The 25,945-nt window shown below is 38.9% G+C and overlaps 1 protein-coding gene across 6 annotated transcripts in view; it reads left to right on the top strand.

Annotated features, from left to right (window-relative positions):
* Nucleotides 1–25,945, top strand: part of LOC107388602 (cGMP-inhibited 3',5'-cyclic phosphodiesterase 3A) — a 123,132-nt gene that overhangs the window by 19,408 nt on the left and 77,779 nt on the right. For 2 of the 6 annotated variants that reach the window (XM_054732904.1, XM_054732903.1), the window contains exon 2: nucleotides 13,105–13,200. The exons of the other annotated variants lie outside the window; for them this stretch is intronic. In XM_054732904.1, coding sequence (XP_054588879.1) covers nucleotides 13,105–13,200 — 96 coding nt within the window. The remainder of the gene's footprint in view (nucleotides 1–13,104; nucleotides 13,201–25,945) is intronic. 6 annotated transcript variants of the gene reach the window in all.

Here is a 25,945-nt window from a genome sequence, read left to right as displayed (position 1 = left end):
TGTATGAGTCATGGCGGATGGCTGCTTATACTGAGCCAGGATTCTCTGGAGGTTTCTTCCTATTAAAAGGGAGTTTTCCTCTCCACTGTCGCTGCATGCTTGCTTAGTAGGAGGATTGCTGTAAAGTCACTGACACTAGTCAGTGACTCGATGAAATCTGCTGGGTTCCTTATATAGGAACATTTTTACTGATGGTCTTGATGACCTATTGAATGCTTACTTTGTGATGTGCCTTGAGACGACTCTTGCTGTGATTTGGCGCTTTATAAATAAACTGTATTCAATAGAAATTGCTAGTAATAATTAGAATATGGTGCTCTAAATTTAGATTTTTTTTAGCATTTATCAAAAAGTTAAGCTTCAAAGTTTATATTTTTATTGATCAATTCATGTAATATTATAATTCAATGGGTTAAATATTTTTCTTGTGTTAGATACTGTGCTGTTCCAGTGTTGCCATGTTTTGTGTCTGTTTTATCACTTTGTCAGATCACATTTCTGTATCCTCACCTTTTTTCTCAGATTTTTTAGATGCTTACTTTTCATTCATACTCTGTGTGCACAAAGTCATTCTGGTATGAACATAAAATCATCTGAATGTTTTGGTTTAACATTCTATAGTTGCCTCCTTAAATAAGATAATCACGACCTGTGTTGTTGCTCCTTTCTGACTTCGTGAAACTGAAAATCCATTTGGGGCTATTTTTGTTTCCCTTCATGAATAATCAATTCCTCAGCTTTTGCTGCCGTGGTCAGACCCACTTCAGAATCAACGTTCAAGAACTTTGATTTGACTGGAGATTCATCACGACTTCAGAGACAGGATTTCCATTGTTAGCATGTGGCGGTTTTGGCAAAGCTCCAAAGACTGGAGCGGCAGAAGGACTTTTGACGTCATCTGGAAACGTGACCCACTTCTCAAGAGGAGAGGAGCCTTGGGCTGGTTGAGCAGATGTTCCACAGATGAGCCTGCATGCACACACACACACATGTGCACGGACGCGTGCGCACACACGCACACACCTATTCTGTATGCTAACTCTTATTTGCACTTATTTTCCATTAAAACACCCACAAAAGATGAATTAACGGCACAGGAACTTCAGCAGGGACTCATTTGGGTTTGCGGTTGTATGCAGGCGTGAACTGATGTGGTCGTCTGCTGTGTGTTGGCAGAGGAGGTAGAGAGCATGATGAACAGGGGGCTGTTAGTGGTTCATTCAGGTCACATCTTGCTGGTTTTCTCCTAACAGGTCTCAGATGGGTAGAAAGGGGTCTGAAACTGATGCAGCAGCATGTCTCTCAGATACATTACTCTTGTTGTTTAAGGTGGATGCTCGTCTTTTTACTTGCTCCATCATTTTGCCCGTCATTCTCTTTGCTGTTCCAGTTTCTTCATGGAATTCAGCTCAATCCAGTTTTATAGTGATTTATTTTTGGACCATTGCTAAAAAAAACTCGTTTTACTTCTAAACAGCACAACAACTTTCTGTCTTTCTCTTGATTTGTTTTTTAATAAAGTGAAATACCTATGTATTTGAATAATGCACTTGTAGGCATCACTCACAGCCACAGTTTGAAGCCACAGAGAATAATTCCCTGACTCTGCAGTCCGGCTCAGTTACGGAGCGCTTTAGCATAAATTAACTCATAGTTTTGGTTTTCTGGTCTGCAGATTTACCATTTTGGTTTCTAGCAGCAACCAGTAGCTGCCCTGAAAAAAGGAGATTTTTATGAACCCACTGCATACTGCATGACCAGCATCAAACAAAAAGCAAGTTTTAGGACACGAGTCTGAGGTCTCTATAGTAAAAATTATGTTAAAGCTGATTAATAAACCTAAAACAGGAGAAAAACCATATTGGCATGAAGGACATGCATTCAAAACAATGGTCCAAATGTGAAAAAAAAAGATATTTTATGTTTTCTGTAATTTTTTATTTATTTATTTATTTTCATTTTCAATCACCAATTTTCTTTCAAATACAGTTTTTATCCCCTGGTTTTATTTTCATCATGTGGTCCACATTGTGGTGCAGGTGGAAGCTTTAAATGCAAAATGACATGTTTCATTGTGTTGCATAAAATAATGGTGATCAGTATGCACAACTCTAATGCAGAAGTATAAGTTTGCTGTAGGGTACAAAAATGACTTAAATGTAAAAACCATAAGAGATATTTTTATTTTGTTTTAATTTGGACACAGCGGTACACGAGTACTTTTTAAAATGCACACTCACACACACACACACACACACACACACACACACACACACACACACACACACACACACACACACACACACACACACAGGCAAGCAATCAAGGTGATGTCCCCTGCTTGAATAAATTGAAACACCAGTAGGTGACAAAATAAAACAGTAAATCATCCTGGATGCATCAAACACTAGCAAACGTTATAAAATATAAAATAGTTACATTTCTAATTTTTTACTATTAAATAAATGTTAAACATAAAGTCAACCAATGGCTTTAATGCTTATATATATATATATATATATATATATATATATATAAATAACAATTCATCTTCTTGCTTTTAAATAACCAGAAATAAAAACTGTCTTTAAAAAATATTCTGGAACAAAGTATTTTTCTCACAGAGAGAATAAAATTAAATATGTTATATCAAAGTTGGAAAGCAAATTAGCCTAAAATAATTTTTTATACCTCTCAACAACGTTCCAACATAGTTTAGCTATAAATATATTGTGGAGATTACAAATTAAAAAAAACAAAATCCTTTTTCAAAAGTGATTCTTTTGGATTTGGTTAAAAAAATTCCAACAATTACACGTTTCGAACCAAATGCCCAAAGTGGAATATTTGGTTGTCGGTCTCACTGAACGTCCCTGGGTCTTTCACTCATTACACACTCATGTATTTAGCGACAGAACCCAACTGCTGCAAGGCTCTCCGCTCAATAATATCAGAGAAGGAGAAACAGCTGGCTGCTACCACTTCAACATTAAGACAAACTCCCAAAAAATAAAAAAATAAATACACCATTTGTCACAGACAACAAAAGACATTTGGAAGTAAAAAAAAAAACAAAACAGCAACTGGTGTTTAGCCCCATCTCGTTTCCTCTGGCAATGCTGGTTTCCAGTTACGGCAAGCATCTCAGAGAGGGGTGAGTGTTCAAATCCAATCATGTTTGCAGATTCGCTAAAACAGCTTTAAGACAATGACCTGGAACACAAAGTAACTGTTAGATCCTAAATACCTATGTGCAAAGGTCTCCAAAACTAATGTTAAATTATAGTTTACATTAAAGATGAACTTTGCTCTTATTTTTAATAAATTTGCATAAATGCACAAACGCCTTGTAAATCATTTGAAAACCCCAGTGCACTTGTTTGAGGAAGTACAAGTCAGCTGGAGGAAACGTAACTTCAGACTTCAGGATTTGGAGTCTTATTTCCTGATATTTGGACACCTCGCCTCTGATTGGCTGACAGCAACATGACTCTGTCACTGACTCCATTTGCTTTGCAATGTTGATGTTTATCTCCTTAAACACAAGCCTGAAGAAGTTCTGCTGTGTGGTGGAGTTGCTAATGCTAACAGTTAGCTTACAATAGCCATGATGTTCTCTGCTGTTTCCTGGATGCTAAACCATCAACAGCCTTTGCTGTCGCAAGCCAAAACTGGTGAGTCCATGAATGTTAATTGACAGTGTGTCAAAGAGCTGTCAAGCTTTTCTGAACCTAGTGTTTTTCCATCTATTTTCTATCAGAAGCTAATGCAGGAAATAGGGGTAGACTATTTTCACATTCACCATGACCGATCATTAAAAAAATATTAAGAAAAAAATAGTTTTTCAGTTAACCTGCTCTTTACCGTTCGATATCAGACCAATGACATAATTTTAAGGAATTATTATGATGAAATCAGTTCCCAAAACCAACTGAGTATCAATTTGCAAATCTCAAACCTCTTTGCCTCAATATCTGTCATTTGAGTTCATCTTCATTAATTAAGAGTTTTCCTTACTTAAAAAACTGCTAATCTTAAAGAGCGTAGTCTTTCTTCATCTGTATTATTATTTCTTTTAGGGAGGAAATTTTTTTCTAATTTTAGAAAGTATTTATCAGGTGTTTTACCTCTTTCAGTTAAAAATCAAATATCAGATACTGCAGTTTCTCTGGAGTCTGTGAAGTCTTTTTAAATGCCAGTGATGGTGAAGATTGGTGTGTCTCAAGAGACAAATAATTTTAAACTCACCGAGTAGTTTCGTCATAAGGTCTGATGTGTAACAACAGTGTTTTTAAAGATAAACCCTGTTTAATTCTACACTGATGCATGAACAAATGCATCATGTACTCAGATAAACGAGGCAGGGTGTCACGATGTCAGCCAGGAGGAGGTTTGGACCCAAGATGCAGAACCAGGATGACACAAGGCAGGAGTAGTAGAAAACATAAAATCCTTTATTAGGAATAATATTCCAAAAGTAGAATTCAAAAAGGGCATGTAGCCAAAAAAAACCCCGAAATCCAAAAATCCTAATGCGCAAACCACAGAGGGATATATACACAGAGGGAAACAATCAAGGAAACAGGTGACAGGTGTGTGGGGAGTGAGATCAGAAGGGATCAGGTGAGACTTATTAACTAAGTGGGGAAAACTGACTAGGTAAAATTAATCTACAGAGAGAACTAAAGATAAGTGAACTCCTAAACCTGAAAACTAGACACCAGAAGAAACATACTAACAGGGATTGGGAAACCAAATCTGAAATCACTAAGGGGGAACCTGAGGGAAACCTGGAGGGAGCTGGAGAACTAAAGGGGTCAGAAACCTAAGGGGAACACCTAAGGGGAAAACCTGGAGTGGGCTGGGGAACACAAGGAGGCACATGAGGAACACAAGGAGACACATAAGGGGAACCTAGAGAGGGCTGGAGAACACAAGGAGACACATGAGGGGGACGCAGGACGCAGAACATGACACCAGGGCCATACAAATAAAAAGCACCCATTCATTTGTGCCCTGGTGGAATGCTCTGATGGATTCAAAGACTGCTGGATGAAAATCTCAGTGGGCTTGTTTTGAGTGAGTGTAAGATTTCCATCATCACATGGCACGCTCTAGAAGGCCCAGTCCAAACAACACAAGCAGCATCTCTGAAGCCCCTGACAGCTTTGATTCTACCATTAAGTCAATAATTTGCTCTCTCCCTCCTTTTTCTCCTCCCTCCACTAGCTGTTAGTTAGCGTACTTCCCTTTTTACTTCCCCTCAACATTTGTCCAAACAGCAACAGAACTTCCCCCTGTATGTGATTCTCAGTTTTGCTTCATTTCCACTATTTTGACCATTTTTGATCACACACAAATTTGTTTTTCTATCCATATTAGGACTTTGTTTTGACTTCCATTCATTTTAGTAACTGTATTTATGCCAAACTCAAACCCTAACCCATGTATTCCTAAACCTAACTGTAACAAAATCTTCTAAACCTCTAAACCTCATCCCTATGCCTAAAACAGCGTTCACCGTATTAGGACCGGGTTTTGGTTCTAATAAGGCTCATCGGTCTTCAGAAGTTTAGTGAAAATGCCATTTTTGGTCCTAATTAGGAAGTCACACACACACACACACACACACACACACACACACACACACACACACACACACACACACGCACACACAACCAACTCACTTCCAGCTCTTCATAAATAAAAACACAGTCAGACTATGCACAAAGTTCATTAATGCTCCTCACAGATTTTTTTGGCACTAGTGCACTGGGTAATTTGAGGAGTCAGCTGCAAGTTGCAGCAACCTGCTGTAATATGCACTAGAAATGTAAGTCTAGACTACTACTACTCTTTTTTACGATGCCTATCATACTCTAAAATTTCTAAAATTAGAAAATTTGGAAACATTTTAAGGAAGTCTGATGTTCATGCATGCATGTGTAACAGATTAAACACTCACTAGCAGGAACAATAGTCTAATTCTTTGCTGCTGTAATTGATTAGATTGTTCCCTACTGAGATGCTGTGCAGTTCTGAAAAGGAAGAGTGGGACTTGATTAATCAAATAAATCAGAGGCTTTGTAGTTAATTAATCCTGATTGATCTTTTTTTTAATCATTCAAGACAATTAGCACCCAAGCAATGGTTTTTTTTTTAAATAATGTTAGTGAGGCACAGATGACATGCCCACGCTTTCAAATGTCTTTGCCCTCTCTCACAGAGTCCTGGCTGCAGTAGGAGGGCTATGTTTATTTAAACGAGACGACTCCTTTTAATTATTTAAATCATCATATTGCTCGAAGTACAGGGCGAGGAGGAGGAGTAGCAACCATTTTTCATTCAGACCTAATAATCAATCCCTTACCAATTAATAGTTACAGTTCTTTTGAACATCGTATTCTTGAAATGTTTACTGTGTGAAGTGCCTTGAGATGACTCTTGTCGTGATTTGGCGCCATATAAATAAACTTGAATGGAAAATTGAATTGGGCTGAGTGGTTAAGAGCTGTTGCCTTGCAGCGAGAAGGTCCTGTGTTCAAATCCCGGCCTATGTAGTTTGCATGTTCTCCCTGTGCATGCGTGGGTTCTCTCCGGGTATTCCGGTTTCCTCCCACAGTCCAAAAACATGACTTTTAGGTTGACTGGTCTGTCTAAGTTGTGCTTAGGTGTGAATGTGTGTGTGTGCATGGTTGTTTGTCCTGTGTGTCTCTGTGTTGCCCTGCGATGGACTGGCACTCTGTCCAGGGTGTACCCCGCCTACTTGCCCGCTGAGTGCTCGAGATAGGCACCAGCCCCCCCCCCCCCCCCCCAAAACCCCGCATGGACAAAGCGGCTTCAGAATATGGATGGATGGAAAATATATGTATCTGTAACCACAATGTGTATTTAATCACTGTGGTCCATTGTGGGTTTTGTTGGGATGTGTAAATATTAACATGGAAACAGCTCATGGAACATTGCAAATATTGAGTACTGAACTGAACACCGGGGGCAGCAGAACACTTTTAATATATAAAGAGGTGTAGCGTCGAGATCAGAGGAAGTTCTGCTGAGAGTAACAAGATTAATGCTGCGTGCTTGTCCTTCCTGCCGCAATAAAGTTAAATAAAGTTAGTTACTGCCTGAATGCTTTCTAACAACTTGAAAGCCTAACGGTAAAAAAGTTGATTTTTTTTCTTTTCCTCATGAAAAAAATTTGTCATGATTGATTTAATTAGTTATAGTTGTGTTTGGTACATGTAAATAGGATTATATGGTCGTTTACTCAGAGATTTTATATCAGAGTTTTGTAGAGATGCAGCTTGATGATATTTATTGACATATACAATGTGATGCAAAACTGTTTTGGCTCCCAATTGGGTGCTCGTCTCAAGCATTAACAGTCCCCTGCTCAGGTCAGGGGATTAACTTGGGTTAGCTGTAGCTTCCCCAGCTGTCTAAACCAAACCACTTACGGATAAAGTCATGTACTCCATAGGTGTGAGTGTGTGAGTGAAAGGTTACGTCCATTTTCGTCCCTGTGATGGACTGGATACCTGTCCATGCAATCCTCCGCCTCTTTCCTGTTGACCACTGAAGATTCAGTGAGGATAAGGGGGTGTGGCAAATGTATGGATGGTTAGGTTTCTCTTTTATTCAAAGAAAATACACTTAAGTACATCACGTTGCTTCCACAGAGATTGAGTCACACAATTAGCGAGACATCTAGATTGTTAACAAAAAGAACTGAAAATATAATCGGCCTCATTCAAAAGTTCTTGCAGAAGAATTTAACTTTTTTCCAATAATAAATCACATTTCATGACTCAGTTCTTGATCTCTGAATTTGTTTGAAGAACTTTATGTTTCTAAGTTAGTCCTCTGAGAGTGAGTTTTTAAAGGGCATAGTGTGTGTGTGTGTGTGTGTGTGTGTGTGTGTGTGTGTGTGTGTGTGTGTACTTGTCTTACGTGGACACATTTTGACTAACCTGTAATGTCTGGACATTTCCACATTGTGGGGACATTTTGCTGGTCCACACAATGCTAAGCACCCAAAACTTGGTGTTAGAGGTATGGTGAATGAACTTTTAGTTTAGGTTTGTTTGGTTAAGATTAGGGTTAGAGCATGTGTTAGGCATAGTGGAGTCACTAAAGTGAATGGAAGTCAATGGAGGTCCACACAAGCATATACATACAAATGAGTGTGTGTGTGTGTGTGTGTGTGTGTGTGTGTGTGTGTGTGTGTGTGTGTGTGTGTGTGTGTGTGTGTGTGTACACGATCTGTGTGTTCATGTAGATGTTGTATCATAGCACCTGGTCGGTGCCTCAGGCTGCAGATGTTACTGTGCATGCTACATGAATACAAGACTCATTAAATTCAGTGACCTGCCAGATGGACTGCAGTTTGTACTCACACACACACACACACACACACACACACACACACACACACACACACACACACACACACACACACACACCCACACACACACACTCACACACACACGCACACACACACACACACACACACACACACACACACACACCTACCAGCACACTGTAATGCATAGATGTATACATATGTGCTCACTAATCAGTGCACAAATAAGGCACATTCACTGGGATGTGCAGAAGCAGAGAGAGCTACTGGGCTCGTACGCTTCTAATTGGATCATCTCAGAGGTGATATCACTGTAACCGTATTAGCGATGATGCAGAGTATAGTATATCAGATTTTCACCAGAGCTCAGTCACATTTGTGGCAGAGCAGTGACATGGAGCAATTGTCCAAAATGCAATAACTGAACTTGCGTCATGAACATTAAAGACAGTTAAAAATACAGATGTGGACTAATGACACTCATGTGATGTCGTGTTCCAATGGGATGAGATCAGCATTTAAGCTTTGGGAGTCTCTCATCTGCAGCTCTCTCATCTGAAATACTAACCCTGCACTCGTGCATGCCAATAAATAAACACCAACTTTTGATTTTAATTTAATCTTTATTTGCTGCACATTGATTAATTGGAATATTTTATGGGAATGGGATTTCTTGTTCCAACTATGTAAAAAAGCCATTGCTGTGATCTGATTGGTTCCTGTCTTCTTGAGCTCATATACAGGAACAGTAATCACCAGAAATGTCACCTGAATCAATCTAGATTAAAAGAAAAAAGCCTGAAACGTAGTTGGATCAGTCACTACAACTTAACGTACAGGCAGGACACACTCTAACCCTTACCCCTTCACTGCACACGACACAGCACAATAAAGTTTATATATATATATATATATATATATATATATATGTGTGTGTGTGTGTGTGTGTGTGTGTGTGTGTGTATTACATATTCATGTGTAATATGTTCCAAGTTCCCACCCTGAATTCTGGAGTAGTTGTGGGCAACAAATATTATTTTTGGGTAGATCAAGGAACAAGGCATTACAATAATTTAACCTACTTGAGATAAAAGCATGCATTAACATATCTTTGCTGGCAAGAGAGAGACATGGGTGGACTCTGGCTATTTAATAATTTGATTGGTTGTATTTTTCATATGTGGAATAAAATTGAGCTCAGAGTCAAGAAGAGCGCCCAGATTTCTCACACAGTTAGAAAGTTTGAAAATTTGTAGTTCTGTTAAAACGATCTATCTCACTTGTTTTCATGACCGATGATAAAACTTCTGTTTTGTCCTGGTTGAGCAGAAGAAGGTTTTTTGCCGTCCATGACTTTGTACCTAAAATACAGTTTAAAAGTAAATTTACTGGTTAAAGGTCATCAGGGGACACAGCAGCATAAAGCTGTGTGTCATCAGCATAGCTGTGAAAATCAGTGCCATGTCTCCTGATGACGTCCCCAAGTGGCAGCATGTATAAAATAAAATGCATCAATTTTCTAGAGTATTTAGACTATAAGTGTCACCCTCTAACCAACAAATGAATCCAAAACACCTACAAAGGTTTTCTGAGCCTTTAAAATGTTTAAATCTAAGTTGAAATACTGAAATTATTCTATTTTTTCCAAGTTTCACCCTAATTGGACTCAGGTGGAGGATAAAGACCAAAACACTTTAATCTGACAACAACAACAACAACAAAAAAAAAACCTGGAGCAATAAAAAATAGGAGTTAACCTGCTGGTTAGTGAGATTACTGATGAAGACAGGTGTGCTGTTTCAGATGAGACACAGATGTATGCGAACCTAGAAGCAATAATAACCAAGAATGTTTTAAGGCTCAGAACAATCTGACTAAAACTGTTTAAATACAATTCAATCAAACTAATGAAAACTGTAAGTGACAAAAAAATGCAAACAGCCTTTTATGACATCAGTGTAAAATACAGAAGTTAATTTTACCACCAGCATAAAAAGACAGATTAAATATTGAAGTCCGTGTTTTTATTGTTTCCAATGACTCAGTTCAAAACAAAAGAATGTCTGCCCTCTCCAGATTTTTGAGCTCTTGCCCATTTGTCTGTGAATGTACATGGCCTTTGTAATGGAGTCTGGATCACATAGTCGTCTGTGCATCCTCTCCTCAGATAGGTCAGGGTTCCTTAATTACCACAGTGACTGTTTATCGTCTCTGTTTAACTGGATCCTTATCAGCCCTAACAGTGTTTTAACTCCCCTAGGAGAATGTGTGGGAGATGGCGAGAGGAAATGTGCATGTGAGTGTGTGTGTGTGTGTATAGTGACGCACAAGTGTACATGTCAGTGTTTGATGCCTTTTGTCAGACATGGGTCAGAGTGTGTGGAATGCAGAGCATGCAGATTTTGTGGTTGTGTCTGTGCTCATGAGGTAGTTGAAGAACCAGATTTTCGCTTACAGAATGAACACTTTTGGCTCTCAGACATGAAGAATCAGACTGAGCTTATTTAGCAACCTCCTAACAGGCATGACCTCCGGTCCAGATCTAAAGTTGTGGTAAAAATGGGATTTTTTTAATGAGCTTGATTGTAAAAAAGTATCGTCTGAGTGTGCTTGTATTTAATAACAGCTGGAAGTGAGTTGGCTGTGTGTGTGTGTGTGTGTGTGTGTGTGTGTGTGTGTGTGTGTGTGTGTGTGTGTGTGTGTGTGTGTGTGTGTGTGTGTGTGTGTACATGTGTTTATAAGCTTCAGCTTGTACTTTTAGAGTATGTGCGCATATTGAAGTATATGTGTAACCTGAGCTCTGGCCATCCTGGTGTGTGTGTGTGTGTGTGTGTGTGTGTGTGTGTGTGTGTGTGTGTGTATATGTGTGTGTGTGTGTGTGTGTGAGAGAGAGAGAGAGAGAGAGAGAGAGAGAGAGAGAGAGAGAGAGAGAGAGAGTAATGGTCTCCTGTTTTATTGGCTACTTAACAGACTCTATGAGTAATCACATAATGCACGCTCTGACGTCAGGACTGTTTCTATGGTAACCCATTGCTCCCCACTCTGGGGAGCACATTCATTTTTTTCTCCCCACAATTTGTCCTGAAGCCTTCAAAGCTCTGGTTCATAATGGAGACATTACTCCTGCAGCCACTATAGTTTTGTAATGTTCTCTTGATTCAACGCCACACTCTTTGCTCCTTTTTCACTCTGTTTTTTCCTTCAGCTCAGCCCTATCAGTGCAAAGTACATGTCACCACGGTCCCCTGCTTTGTCCTCCCTTTTTTCGTCATCATCATGCCTCTTGCCTCCCTGCTGTCTCTTCCGTGATTTACCCTCATTTCCCTCCTTCCTCCGTCTCCTCCGGTTTTTCAAATTGTGAAAGTCTTTTCCGAACCACCTCTCCCATTCCCATGCCAAACAAATTCATTTTTCTCCCTTACTTTAACGCGCTGTTGAGTTCCACTAAACAGCTGACCTCTTTCCATTCCACAGACCCTTCCTTGTTACAGTTTTGCCTTTTCATATCATTTTTTTCCCCGGTAAAAAGACAGGTCGACATGCAATGGAAACCTGCTCCCTTGTGTATCCCTTCCAGCATGAAATTAACACAATTCCAGCTGTTCCCCAGGAAGACACAAGACAATAGAGCAAACTTGGAAAAGGAAAAATACTTGTGACTGTTATGGCACATTCCCCCCCTTGTAAACCGAGAAAAACATTTTCTACTTTAGCTTGAAAATCAAAATAATCGGACCATCCTGGGTCTGTGACACTCTCACAGGGAGGCTGTTAATGACTCTGTGTTGTTTGCTGTCAGTGCTGAGAGAGGGCCGGACTAAAAGCATTACACTGACCATTTCCAACCCATTTCCTCCCTCTGCTGCTAGAAGGGTATCTCTGTAAAAAACTAAAAATAAAAAGTTGTTTCTGGTGTTGTGATGATGCAGTCAGGACGACTGAGGATGAAATATTACGATTTTTCTTGCGTGCGGGGTTTAACATCGCAGGGACTGACTGTCTCCTAAACAAACAGGCTTAACGTTTGCAGTCAATTGTCCTCATGATTAATTAAACTGGCAAAGCCACAACAGGTGCACATGTGTAAATACTCTCCATGGAAGTGTGATCATAGGAGTCAAAAAGAACTACAAGTGGTAGCTTGTGAGCATATGTAACCCTGTGGTTTTACCAGAGAAGCAGCTCAACCAGACAAAATAAAAGCTTGCTTGGCTACTGACTACTTTTAGTGGCTGGGACACTTGGGGCCATATCCATTAGTGTATTTAACCTGAATCTGTGAGAGCACTATTGAACTATGAACCAATAAGCCACTGTTGAGGGCATATGTGCCTCAAGCAAGGCCCGTTTTACCAGGCGTCCCGGTTGTCCAAACATTGTTGTGGCAGTGCCAGCTCAGCAGAGATCGAACCCGGTGAAGGACAAGGTGGACTTGGGAGTGTGGATTGCTGGAATTCAACCAGACTTGAGTTGAAAAAATAGACATGAAGGAATTCGGAATATTAAAATGAAAATGCAGACAAAGCTGTAACACCATGGGATGTGATTGGCTCAGCCTTCTAAATTAAATCAATATTAGGTGTGACCACCCTTTGTCTTTACAACAGCATCAGATCTTCTAGGTTCACTTGAACACAAGTGTTGAAGGAACTGGGTTGTTCCAAACTTGGAGAACTAACCACAGATCTTCTGTGAATGTTAGCTTCCTCACACCCTTCTGTCATTTCACATAATCCCAGGCACACTCCATGATGTTGAGATCAGGGCTCTTTGGCGGCCAGACCCTCACTTCCAGGATGAAGATGTTTCTGGATGACTTTGGCTGGATGCTCGGGGTCAGTCACTTTGTTTTTGTATGTAGATCAAAACAAGCAATCATATTTATGTCTCAAAGGATTTTCTGTTGACAGTGTTTCTCTGTTTAAATATTTTACTCAGTACTGTGTTTATGTATAGGGATGTTTGATGCCTGCTTCTTTACCGATACCTTTATACTAGTGCATTTCTTAAGTTCAGATACTGATATGAACTGAAATGAACCCTTACCAAAACTGATACCAATATTTGCAAAGTTTCCTACTCATGCAAAAAGAAAAACTAAATCATTTTAGATAACTAACATTACACATCTCCTATTATGCATGCTTCAACTTTAAACCAAATGTGAAGAACAACTATATATATATGTATATATATATATATATATATATATATATATATATATATATATATATATATATATATATACATATATATATATATATATATATGTATATATATATATATATATATATATATATATATATATATATATATATATATATATATATATATATATATATATGAAATGAGTGTGTTGTGTTCACTGGCATTAGGTTAATTTATCAGTGGGTGTGGGTCTTCTGATGTGACATTCAGGTACTGATGGTGAGGTGTTGCCTTCACAAGCCTCCTTTTTAAACTGCTTGTCTGAACTAGATCCATTGCTCTGTCCTGTGCAGCTCTACTGAACAGGTTATATGAAAATAACTTGTTTTTATCTCAGAATCAGTTTTCTGTGACCATAATAAACATACAGATCCTTCAAATGAGAATAATGATAGCACTTCCCACTGGTCTAAACCCTGGAAATCTGTTAGAATGTTTTCTAATTCTACACAGTAGCCCACAGCTTTATCAGCCATGCAGTCACAACTGTTTATAACTCATTTTTATGATGCAGTACTTTTGCTCCTTCTTCATTTATTGAACTGTTTTCCATTAAAGTGGACTTTTCTTTTAAATGAGCTGTTTTCAAGCCAAGAGTGTTTTCACAATTGTCCTCATTTACTCAGAGCTGAAACAGACATTTCTTTTCGCATGTTACATGGTCCATGGAAAGTGCAATTAAAGCAATTACAGACGAGTAGTCACACTATAGCTCCAGGTTACAGGCCCAGTTTGTTGGTCTTTTATGATATGTGAACATTTGCTGAACAATAAGTTAAAATGTGTTCTAATTTCTTTGTTTGAATAATTATCCTGCTGCTCGTACTGATTTGACAATTAGAAGAATAATAAATTAAAATCAGGCAGTGTGCCAACTGAGAAGTTAAACTCAGCCTGTGTTGTGTCTCTGTATGTTTTTTTGCTGCTTCTTCAGATGGTAGCAAGTTGAGTCGTATGCTGTGTATTGTCTTTGGAGCACCGTGGCGTGGGGAGCAAAATGTAAAAGGCAAAGGTCTGAGGAAACTGTTTCTTCAGCTGTGCTGCAGCAGGCTGTTTACGAAAAATTTAGAAACCCAGGAAGAGTTTGTTGTCTTAAACTTTCTCAGTTTTTAGGACTTTTGGCTGGTTTTAGCCACAGTGGGCAACATTAACTTTCATCATGTTGTCTAAAATACAAGTTTAATTTGGATGAAAAATAAATCTGAATTTGTGATTACATAAATGATAGTGAAAAATACAAGTGTTGTGGAAAACATATCTGTTGATGTCTAAGGCAGGGGTATTCTATTCCAGTTCTGGAGAGCTGGTATCCAGCACGTTTTAGTGGTTTCTCTGCTCCAACACACTATATTTAGGCCTAGTCCACACGTAGCCGGGTTTTTTTTTTAAACGAATATCCGCCCCTCCAAAAACTTGCATCCACACCACCTCGTTTAAAAAAAATTCTGTCCACACGTACCCGGATAAATACGTTACATGCCAGACCTGTAGGCGGCAGTACTTCCCCCATTCTTAACCTCGTCCTTCGTCTGTGGTCTTCCACAAGGAGCAGTAAATCCGCTTGCAAAAACAAACAAGCAAAAAGCGCTTGGACAATTGATAAAGCGAGCGCAGCTCTGAGGGCATCCATGCTGTCGGCTAGTGTAAACACAGGTCGCACACGTGACGTCAGCATTTTTTTGTCGCAGAAAGTGACATTGCGGACCTTAAAACTCCGGTTTTGTCTGTCCACACGCAGACACCCAAAACGGAGAAAACGCAGATCTTCACTTTGGCCGGAGTTTTTAAAAAGATCCATTTTCGTGTGAAAAAACTCCGTTTTCGTGTGGATGACAGGCCAAAACGTAGATAATATCTACGTTTTGGCAGATCCCCGGCTACATGTGGACAGGGCCTCAGTGGTTGACTTACCTGTGCAGCAGCTCATCAGGCTCTGCAGAAGCTTGCTAACCACCTGCTGATTGAAATCAGTTGTGTTAAAACAGGTTTAAAGCTAAAACGTGCTGGATACCGGCCCTCCAGGCCTGGAATTGAATGCCCCTGACTTTACGATACTCTAAATTAATAAAACTTCAAAATGCTCTAAATTAAATAAAAAAAATCTTCAAAATTAAAAACAGGTAAATATATAATGAAACAACTGAAAGCTTGTAAAACTCTAAACTAACTAATACAGTCATTCTCATTCTTCTTTAAGAATGTGTTATTTCACAGTGAGTTTCTCCCCAAGTATTATAAATCATTGTTGAGCCATTTTTCTATTGCTGTAGTTTTTTTCTAATATATATATATATTTTGAAAGTCAGCTTTAATTTCAAAAGTGAGTCACAGTAGGTCGGACCTGCATACCGATTGGCTTAAAACTCAATTCGTTTTCTGGGATACCTGCTCACTAGATAGCTTGTACAGCTAGCAACAATTTAGGTCAAGTTTGTTTGCTCCAAAGTCACGTTTGATCGGTTTTGGGATTTTTCCCATTATTAGTTTGTGTGTGAGCATTTTTGAAGGATTCGTTGGAACAACTGAACTTGTCTTGTTTTTCATGAAGAAGTTTCATCCAAGAAGCTTGATGAGTTCTGAAACTTGGGTTGGGAGTCGGAGGCTTATATGGTGTGGTCTGAAACAAACACACTGATAGGGCAATAGGACTCGCTGATAAGGCCATTTGAATTCCTAATGAGGCCATGTCACTGGCCCCTCCCTCTATTGAGCTCCCTGTTTGTGTTGTTGGTGCTGGTGATCCTAGCAGGTCCCAACGTTACCCAGCTGTTCACTGTTTTGCTCACATGACTCAAAATGTGCGTCTCAGTTTAAGTGCTCTGATAGATGTGTCATGGCTGCGCTGCACTGAAGAAGCTTCTTGGACAAAAGGCAAAACTTCTTCAAGGACAAACGTGTGGAATTGTTTTGTGTGGAGTTTTTAAACTGCTGCACACCACACACTCTAGGATCAAAACTGATGCATCTGGGATTTTTTTTATTACCACGTGTGGTCTCGTTCAGAAAATCGTCCAACAATTTTTAACACTTGCTAACTTGCTTTTTAACACTAGCTAACTAACATAGCTGCTAGCCAAAACTCTGGAGTTAAAAGTTTTCTGGCTTTACTAAAATACCTATCTGTACTTATTTGACTGATGGTAGTTTTACTTTCTATTAGACTCCAAATGTAATCATTTGGCATGTTTCTAATTCATAATTTGTAAGAATGTAATCGGTGATATTAGCATTAGCATTCCTATGGGTTTTTCCACGTATATTAGCATTGCACTAACCACTCGCTGTCAAATTGCAGCCTTTGCGATTCGAAAATCTCCTTTTGTCACATCGCAATTTAATTGCACATGCAGTTAAGGTTCAGCCCAAATATACATGCAGCTCTATGCTAAAAGTGTATTTTCAAAGAGGTAATGATGGATTTCTTTGTAAAAGTTGTCCATCTTTCCAACAGAAACATTTGCCTGGACCAACGTAACGTGATAACAACGTAACGTGATAACAACGTAACGTGATTATGTGATTCCGTAAGGTTCATATTCAGCCAATCAACTACTTTGACATCACCGGCATTTGACGGGCCCCTAGCCGATCTTGCACCCGAGCAGATCTTGTACCGACAGCGGAAAAAGGAGGAGATTTAGGCTTCCTATTACAAGAGCTACTGAGCACGGTGTCTGTATGAAAGAAGTACAAAGAACTTCTTTTCAGTTGTTTAAAATTACACACTTTTAATTTCAAATATTGAAATAGTGATATGGTCTCACATGTAAAAGATTATTTATTTGAAACAAATTCATTCAAAAATCTTTTAGAAAAAAAAGTGTTTCCACTTTTTGCATTTTAAAAGATTTCCTCTTTCATCGCAGCTGATTTAAAATGATGTGTGAACAAAATATTTCAATAGAACTTGACTTGGGCCCAACCCCAAATACTCAACGCTGCACCCTACGGATCATCTGTGATGCGCACTTGGAGGAAGTGCGCAGTAGGGCCTTGAGTGCGTAGTGCACAAGTGTGCAAATAATTGTTGAATTGAGACGGTAACACATGATGGGTTGCTTGTGACTGTTCAACTTAAAAAAAACTTTATTCACAATTTTCAAACAAACAACCAAATAGTTATTTGAAATACATTTACATTCATTGCTGCTTTTTCTAAAACATTCAGAGCATCAATCCTCCTAAAATGAACTACCGTACTTTCATTTGAAAATATTCCCACAGCAGTGGACCCTTCACCCAAGTTTACATTGATGCAGACTTGGGTGAAGGGTGGATCAACGGTGCAAACACGGCATGATCAACTTCTTTGGTGTGTTCTTACTGTGTCTAGTTTCTAATTCCATTTTTGGTTCTTTTTAAAACACAAGAAAGGTTTCTCTTTACCTTACTGACAGTTTTATTTGCCGACTGCAAAGCATCCTCAGAGCTGACGCTGATGGTGATGTCACTTCCTCCTCCGTTTATCCACGGGCAGCAGAGGACGTTGTCGCCCTCTGCTGCCCGCTCTCCCCTCTCCGATGATGCAGTCCCATGCACGATCCAATGTGTAGACCCCATCGTCCCTGTTCATGGTCCTGCATCCACGTCTCCTTATCTCTATAGCTTCTTTTATCCATCTTTTGTATTTCTGTTGTTCGGTGTTTATGTTCCTTGTGTTGTCCCAGTCCATTATATGGTTTTCTCTTATGCAGTGATCTGTTACGGCTGACTTCTTTATTGTGTTTTCTGCTTCTTGTTTTGCTGCTCTTGTGTGTTTTCGACTTGCCTCTTTCTCGCACTCCTTTCTATGTTCTATTGTTCGTGTGTTGAGTTGGCGTTCGGTTTCTCCTATGTATGTTTTATTGCAGAGTTTGCATGGGATTTTGTAAACGACTCCACATTTAAGTCCAGCTGGTATCTTATCTTTTGGGTGTACTAGTCTGTTTCTAACTATTGCGTATGGTTTTGTTGGTGTGTTTATGTTGTGTTTTTTCATTGTTGCTCTTGTTTTTTCTGTTATGCCTTTGATGTATGGTAGGGTTATCACTGGTTTTGGTTCTTTTCTTTCTGGGTTTCTGGTTCTTTGCTTAGGTTGTTATTTTCTTTCTTTTGTTGTTTGTTGTTTTCCTTTGTTCATCGCCCATGTCGGGTATCTGCAGGTCTTTAAAGCGTGTTGTATGTGTTTGTCCTCTTGTTTACGGTCTCTTTCTTCTGTTATCATGTTTGCTCGGTGATATAATGTTCTGATTACTGACACTTTGTGTATGGTGGGGTGTGCTGATGTCCATAATAAGTATTGGTCTGTGTGTGTTGGTTTCCTGTATGTGTTTATGTTTAGGGTCCCGTCGGTCTGCCTGCTTATTTTCATGTACATAAATGCTATACTGCCTTCTGTTTCTGACTCATGTGGACTTTATGTTGCCTGTGTCGTCAATGTTATTCAAGTGTTGTGTTTGTGTGTCTGTTTGTCCTTTTGGTATGATTTCCAGTATGTCGTCTACGTAGCGTTTCCATAATTTTATTTGGCAGTTTGGGGGGGGCAGTGGCTATGGCTTTTTGTTCTAGGTCTTCCATGAAAAACTCACACAGGGTGGCTGATAACGGGTTACCCATGGCGAAGCCTTCCAGTTGTTTGTATATTGTGTCATCGTATGTGAAGTAAGTGGAGTTAGCTACCAGTCCTACCAGTTGTGCTATGTCATCTGCTGTGTGGTTTGTTCTTTTGTGTAAAGTTTTGTCCTGTCTGATTCTGTTAACTACTATGTCTATGGTTTTTTTGGGTTGGTGTTTTTGTGAACAGGGATGTGACGTCATGTGAGATGAGTATGTCGTTATTTTCTATTGTAATCTTTTTAATTATTTTGCCAGTTCTATGCTATTTTTGCAATGTTGATCTGTGTTGCCTAATAACGGGCTGGTGAATTTGCAGATTTTTTTTGCCATGTTGTATGTTGGTGTGCCTATGTTATCTACTATTGGTCTAAGTGGTGTTTTGTTTGTGTATTTTTGGCATTCCATATATTCTTGGTGTTATGTTTGCTGTAGGAATCCAGTGTTTGTACATTTTTTCTGTTATTTTGCCTTTTTCTTGTAGTGGCTTCAGTAATTTTTTCATGTTTTACTTGATGTTTTCTGTTGGGTCCTTTTTAAGTATTTTCTATGTATTTTTGTCCTCTAGCATCTGTTTCATCTGTTGTTTATATTTGTCTTTGTCCGTTACCACTGTGGTTCTTCCTCCGTCTGCCGGTAGAATAATTATCTGTTCATTTTTGGATAATGCTGTCATGGCTGATAGTTCTTCTTTTGCAATGAATTTTGCTGTTCTTTAATATCCCAACAACGTTATTTCTGAGTTCTGCTTTCTTTCCCTCATCTGTGATCTGTTGACATGCTAGTTCTGTTGTTACAATAAATTCATCATATTGTATTTTCTTTGTTGTTACTGCAAAGTTTAAACCTTTTTTTAATATGCTTTCTTCTGCTTTTGTTAGTTCATATTGTGAAAGGTTACATACCCATGAGCTTTGTGTGGTGTTATCTTGTATTTCTTTTCTCTTTTTCTTGTTGATGAGTTTGTTTAACTTCTTTATGCATCTTTCTTTTACTTTTATGAACTCTTTTTCCTGTTGTTCCATCATGTGTCCTTTAATTAGCTCCTCCGTTTTTTCATCTAGTTTGTAATTCCTTTTTAAGTCCAGATGTCTTCTTTCCAGTTCGTTTTCCACTTGCTTCTGTTTGGTTGCGACGTTTCTTATCCTTTCTTTGAGTAGTGCTTTCTGTGTGCTTTTCATTATGTTCTGTGCTGTCCTGGTCTGGATCGGTGTTTTCAGCTGTAGGCTTGTTGGAGTGATGTTTTGGTCTCGACATCTTAAATTGAAGCGAAGGTGGTTCCTTAGACGTGCGTGTTTTTGATGTAAACATTCCAAACGGCGTAAGTCCTTTGTTCCTTGTTTGTATTTTTCTTTAAACATCTTTGGTATGTTCTTACTGTGTCTAGTTTCTAATTCCATTTTTGGTTCTTTTTAAACACACCAACAAAACCATACACAACAGTTAGAAACAGACTAGTACACCCAAAAGATGAGATACCAGCTGGACTTAAATGTGGAGTCGTTTACAAAATCCCATGCAAACTCTGCATTAAAACATACATAGGAGAAACCGGACGCCAACTCAGCACACGAACAATAGAACATAGAAAGGAGTGCGAGAAAGAGGCAAGTTGAAAACACACAAGAGCAGCAAAACAAGAAGCAGAAAACACAATAAAGAAGTCAGCCGTAACAGATCACTGCACAAGAGAAAACCTTATAATGGTCTGGGACAACACGAGGATCATAAACACTGAACAACAGGAATACAAAAGATGGATAAAGGAAGCTACAGAGATAAGGAGATGTGGATGCGGGACTATGGACAGAGACGATGGGGTCAACACATTGGATCGTGCATGGGACTGCATCATCGGAGAGGGGAGAGCGGGCAGCAGAGGGCGACAGCGTCCTCTGCTGCCCACGGATGAACGGAGTAGGAGGTGACACCACCATCAGCGTCAGCTCCGAGGATGTTTTGCAGCCACAAACGAAACTATCAGCAAGGTAAAGAGAAACCTTTCTTGTGTTTTAAAAAGAACCAAAAATGGAATGATCAACTTCTGCACTTATGAATCGGGACACCCTAGGCACCCTGCCGGGACAGGCAAAAAGTGGAAGTGCGAGTATTGGGATTGGGACATAGGAGGAGAACGTTGATCTAAGAACAGGTATCTTGTTGCAGCAAAACCTCAAACATATCATGCCTTTATTCTTTTAAACTAAAAACAGCTGCTTGTTATTATGAACACTTATGTGATCTATGTTTGCTAACACCACCCTCCCATCTCCTGTTTGCTTCAAAACTTTTTTAAAGCCTTTCCAATCAATGTGTTCTGATGTTCATCTTGAAGTCAAGTGCTAGTTTTATTGTAAACTATCTTTCTTCTGATGGATCCGTGGCTAAATATCAGGTCATGTTTGCTGCTGGGACGTTTCTAGAACAGAGACATATCTACTAGCCAAAGAGGAGAGGTTGGCTGTTTCCCACATGTCTGTGTAAGCTAACAGCTGCTCAAATAAAAGCTATTCCCATGTCTCTGTATCCACCAGAGACAGCTGATTGTCTCTTTGTGTCTTCTGATATAAAGCATCTCAGCTTAAATGTCTCCACGGTCATCACCCGTGGATACTGTGTTCCTAAAAAGAAGAAAAAGAGTCTACAAAAATCTTACAAGAAAGTTATTTTTTTTAAATAAAAACAATTCAACCATGTTTGTGTAAAAGTGGTATGCACCTTTTTTCTAAAGGTTACAAGACTAGTAACTAAGTTCCGAACAAGTAAAAAAGGTGTATACCTTTTAGATTTCAGTCATTTTTATCTTGATTTATTTCATACTTATTTTTGTGCTAGTGATCAGATGTATTCTCCACCAACTGGTTATGTGTGTTCCTCTGAGTTTCTCACATGAGACATCACTCAAACAGTACAGGTTTGACTCTGTGCTGCATTATAGACCTAAAACGATCCATCTCTATACATGACATCAGTTTCATCATTGTCGCACACATACATATTTATATAGTGACTTGTTTGTTCCATGTATCCATCTCCTGACAGCAGTTTTGCAATTATTTATGGATTCCAGGGTTTAAGTGGAACAGGAGGACTATTCCAGGCCATGTCTGCTCATGAGTGCTTAACTGTTTATGAAAACAGATGGCTAAGTCGAGTTTATTTATTTTATCATGAAAAGATAAATATAGCAAACACAGGCCCGTTGAATTATAGCCGCCTTTCTAATGTGTGATCTTTGCCCCCGGTGTTTCGGAGCGTCTGAGACAATATCAGTGAGAACCGAGTTTGATGAATGTGAGGAATGTGAGCTGACGTCAGCGGGCCTATTGCGGCTCCTGACACATGGCTAGGTAAACACAGGCTGCCATTAGGCCTGCTGTTGAAGGAGGTTTGGTTTTCTTTAAGTGCGGAAAGTTTTTCCTTGTGTTGTTGAGTGTGAAAAAGAAGAAACAAATTCTTTGTGTGTTTTCACTTGCATTCCTTCCACGTTTAAACAGCAAGCAATTTTTTCTTTAAAAACCAATGATTTTTTAGTTTGTGGTCAACCTTTATGCTGATCCTGAGCTCTCTCTCACACACACACACACACACACACACACACACACACACACACACACACACACACACACCACATTTATATAAATGTATTTTTGCTATGCACAAACAAAAACAGACACTATTTTACTATAGACATGTATTAGCATCCTTAACATGACATATTTGCTAATAAAAACATTTTTACTTGTTTCTATTTCATGTTATTTTGTTATTCTCTGAGTATTTGTTATTCTTTTTTGCATTCTGTTGCCAGCATTTATGAATTACGTTTTTACTGATTCAACGTCTATCAAGCAAAAGCATGAAACAAATTCGTTTTTTTTTTGTATTGCAAGATGTTAAGTACTGTACAAACCATCTGTTTTTATAAACCATGTCTATTTAATTTAAAATTTAAAGTGACAATGTGTATTTTCCCTAGCGATAGGGGGCAGTATATATCTAAATCATTGCAAGCAGGCAGTATTTCTGTGTTCAAGTGAGACCTTAGCAATGGATGGCCATTAGGGTAAAAAATCCCTGGGAGTGCAACCTCCGGCCAAATGACAAGCATTAGACTCCCTTTCATCAGTGGCAATGGGAAACGTTTAGAATTTACTCGTAACAAATCAGTAAATGCATTTTGTCCTCACGAGCTCCCGTAGAAGGAACATGGCATCGCCCAGCGGCTTGGACCCACTTCCATGTATTTTAGACCTGCTTTTATGGTTATATGTTACAAAGCCACCAATATTTTTCAACAAATAGGCATCATTTAATTCATTTTCAACATTTCCATGGATATCTCCAGAAACTAACTGTTAAAACTACACATTTTCTCTTGGAAGCCACAATATGCAACTTTTTCAAATTTTCAAAACATTTTCTTGAGCCAGGATGTGCTTAAACGACCCTTTACAGGATTAGTGAAATGTCACTAAGACGTCCACCATCTCTGTGGCCAGAACACCACATTTGCAATTTTAAAGTGAACACTGAGAAGATGTTTCAACAGTTAAATTAAGGTGTTAAAAAGACAAACACACAGCAAAGAAATAAGTTTTGCTTTTGTTTCTACTAAACTGATACAAGGGGGTGCTCAAAGCAAGCCAATATTGCCTAGTCTCCCTTTAAATCAGGGGTGCCAAACTCAAATTCACACTGGGCTGAAATGAAAATCTGGCACAAAGTCGCGGGCCAAACTTAATGTTTTTTGAAAAAGTGACGGCAAACGTGCACATTTTCTTTATCAACATGTATGCAATTTTGAACCTTTTCATTTGGAAACAAACTTATTTTTGCATTAACACTGAATGTGGAATAACCAAATTACACACGAGCAAGTCAGTTTTAAATAAAAGGCATCAGTGGTATTCGTTACTTGTGGTATATTCTGCATTTTTAAAATCTATTCAGGATTTATGTTTTCTTGTTGTTTATTCATTTTTCTTATTTCTTACTCTCCTTTTTCTCTCCTGTAATAAGTGTCATCGCTGCTGTGACGTCTAGCTTTCCCCACTGAGGAACAATAAAGGGATTTTCTATTCTATTCATCTATCTGCAGCCTTTCCACTTCCTGCTTTACTGTAGGTTAAATATTTTCTCACGGGCTAACAACAAAATAAATATATATTTTTATCTTAAATGAAAATGCAATAAGTCACCTATTAACGCTCATGTTTTGGAGCAGAAAAAGAGCATAAAACCAACATATTTAAAGCTCAGTTTGCTCCACTGGTTTACTGTGATGCTCACCTGTTCCAGCCAGATACCTGCATCATGGAGTTGAGCTGAGGAGGAGACTCCTGTTGTTTTGTTCATATTCATCATAATAATGACAACATTAGATGACAACAGGCGCTCACATAAGTTTGTGCTGCTGAACATGTCTGAGCAGCTTGACCGTTGTTATGTGTTGGGGAGGAAAAATAAAAACTACAGCAGCCACAGAGTCGTGCTGGTTTGAGCGTGTCGCTGCTCGCTGGAGTTATATCAGCTCTGTCTGGAAGTTAGTTGGAAAACTTTCTCTTTCAGTCGTGAACACATTACTGAGCGGTTAAAATCTCCGTTTCTGGGCTTCAACGTTGGCAAACAGCTGAGTAAACTCGGCGCTGAGAGAGAGGAGAGTTTAGTTTGTCCGAGACAGCGGAGCTGCAGACACCGGCAGCAGACGCTGGAAAAAACACAAAGGAGGGGGTGCTTCAGCTCCGCGCTAATGCCGCAAAGCATCGTGGGAGTTGTAGTCTTTTTTGGTAAAATCGGCCAGCGGGTCAGTTTTAATATATTTTTTATATTTATCTCACGGGCCACATTAAATGTTCCGCAGGCCAGATGTGGCCCGCGGGCCTTGTGTCTGACACGTGTTTTAAATTGAACGATACACTGCACCACAACCTCCACAGGCATTAGCAGACCCTTATGTAACAATTCATTAAACTTGGTTTAACACATCAAGCCTGTCCAACTAAAAAGTGACCCTTTTTTGATTTTGTTCTTGAAAAAAATATATATAAATTTTTTTAAATATATAATTTTTTTTCAAGACTGAGAAAACAGAAACACAATAAATCCTGTGATTTTATTTTAATAAGGCAAACCCTGGGGGCACTCTTTTCTGCAAAAAATCATACTTTTGTTCACCAAAATATTGCATGTCACCTTCATTGATCAACATGAAAAAAGTCAGAACATTAAAAATGTTATGGCCCACAATTTTGAATTTAAACTTTGTGGCAAAAATTGTAGAAACCACGTCAAGTTTTTCTGAATTAATTGTTTCAGAGTTACTTAATGAAGGTTTAGTATTAGATAGCGAGTGGATTTATATTTCTTTGAGTCAGTGATCATTTTTGCCATCTGTCTGTCCCTGTGAGATCTGTTAGCGGGTTCTTTCAGCAGTATTATTGTATAAATATGTAGCAAATGAAAAGTAAAAGTGTGTTTTTTTTTCCTGGTTCTTTGTGTTGAAATCAATCTTGTCCAAATCCACCAAGAATAAAACTGAAGTAACATTGAAGCTGCTGTAGGAAACCAAAGAATGAATAAACCTGCAGGAAGATATGTCTCACACACATTATCTATGGGTTTTACAAATGTGAACAGTTATTAATTTTGCTGTAAGAGCAGCCGTAACTGTTTTAATAAAATAAACCAGCCTGGGAATCATCCGTCTGCAGGTTTGTGACAGACCCACACAGCACTTTGCTTCTGTTACACACAGAGCCTGACCTCATTTAGATCAAA

This window comes from Nothobranchius furzeri, chromosome 4 (assembly GCF_043380555.1).
Source record: "Nothobranchius furzeri strain GRZ-AD chromosome 4, NfurGRZ-RIMD1, whole genome shotgun sequence".
In the NCBI taxonomy this organism is placed as follows: domain Eukaryota; kingdom Metazoa; phylum Chordata; class Actinopteri; order Cyprinodontiformes; family Nothobranchiidae; genus Nothobranchius; species Nothobranchius furzeri.
This window is presented reverse-complemented; position numbering and strand designations above follow the sequence as displayed.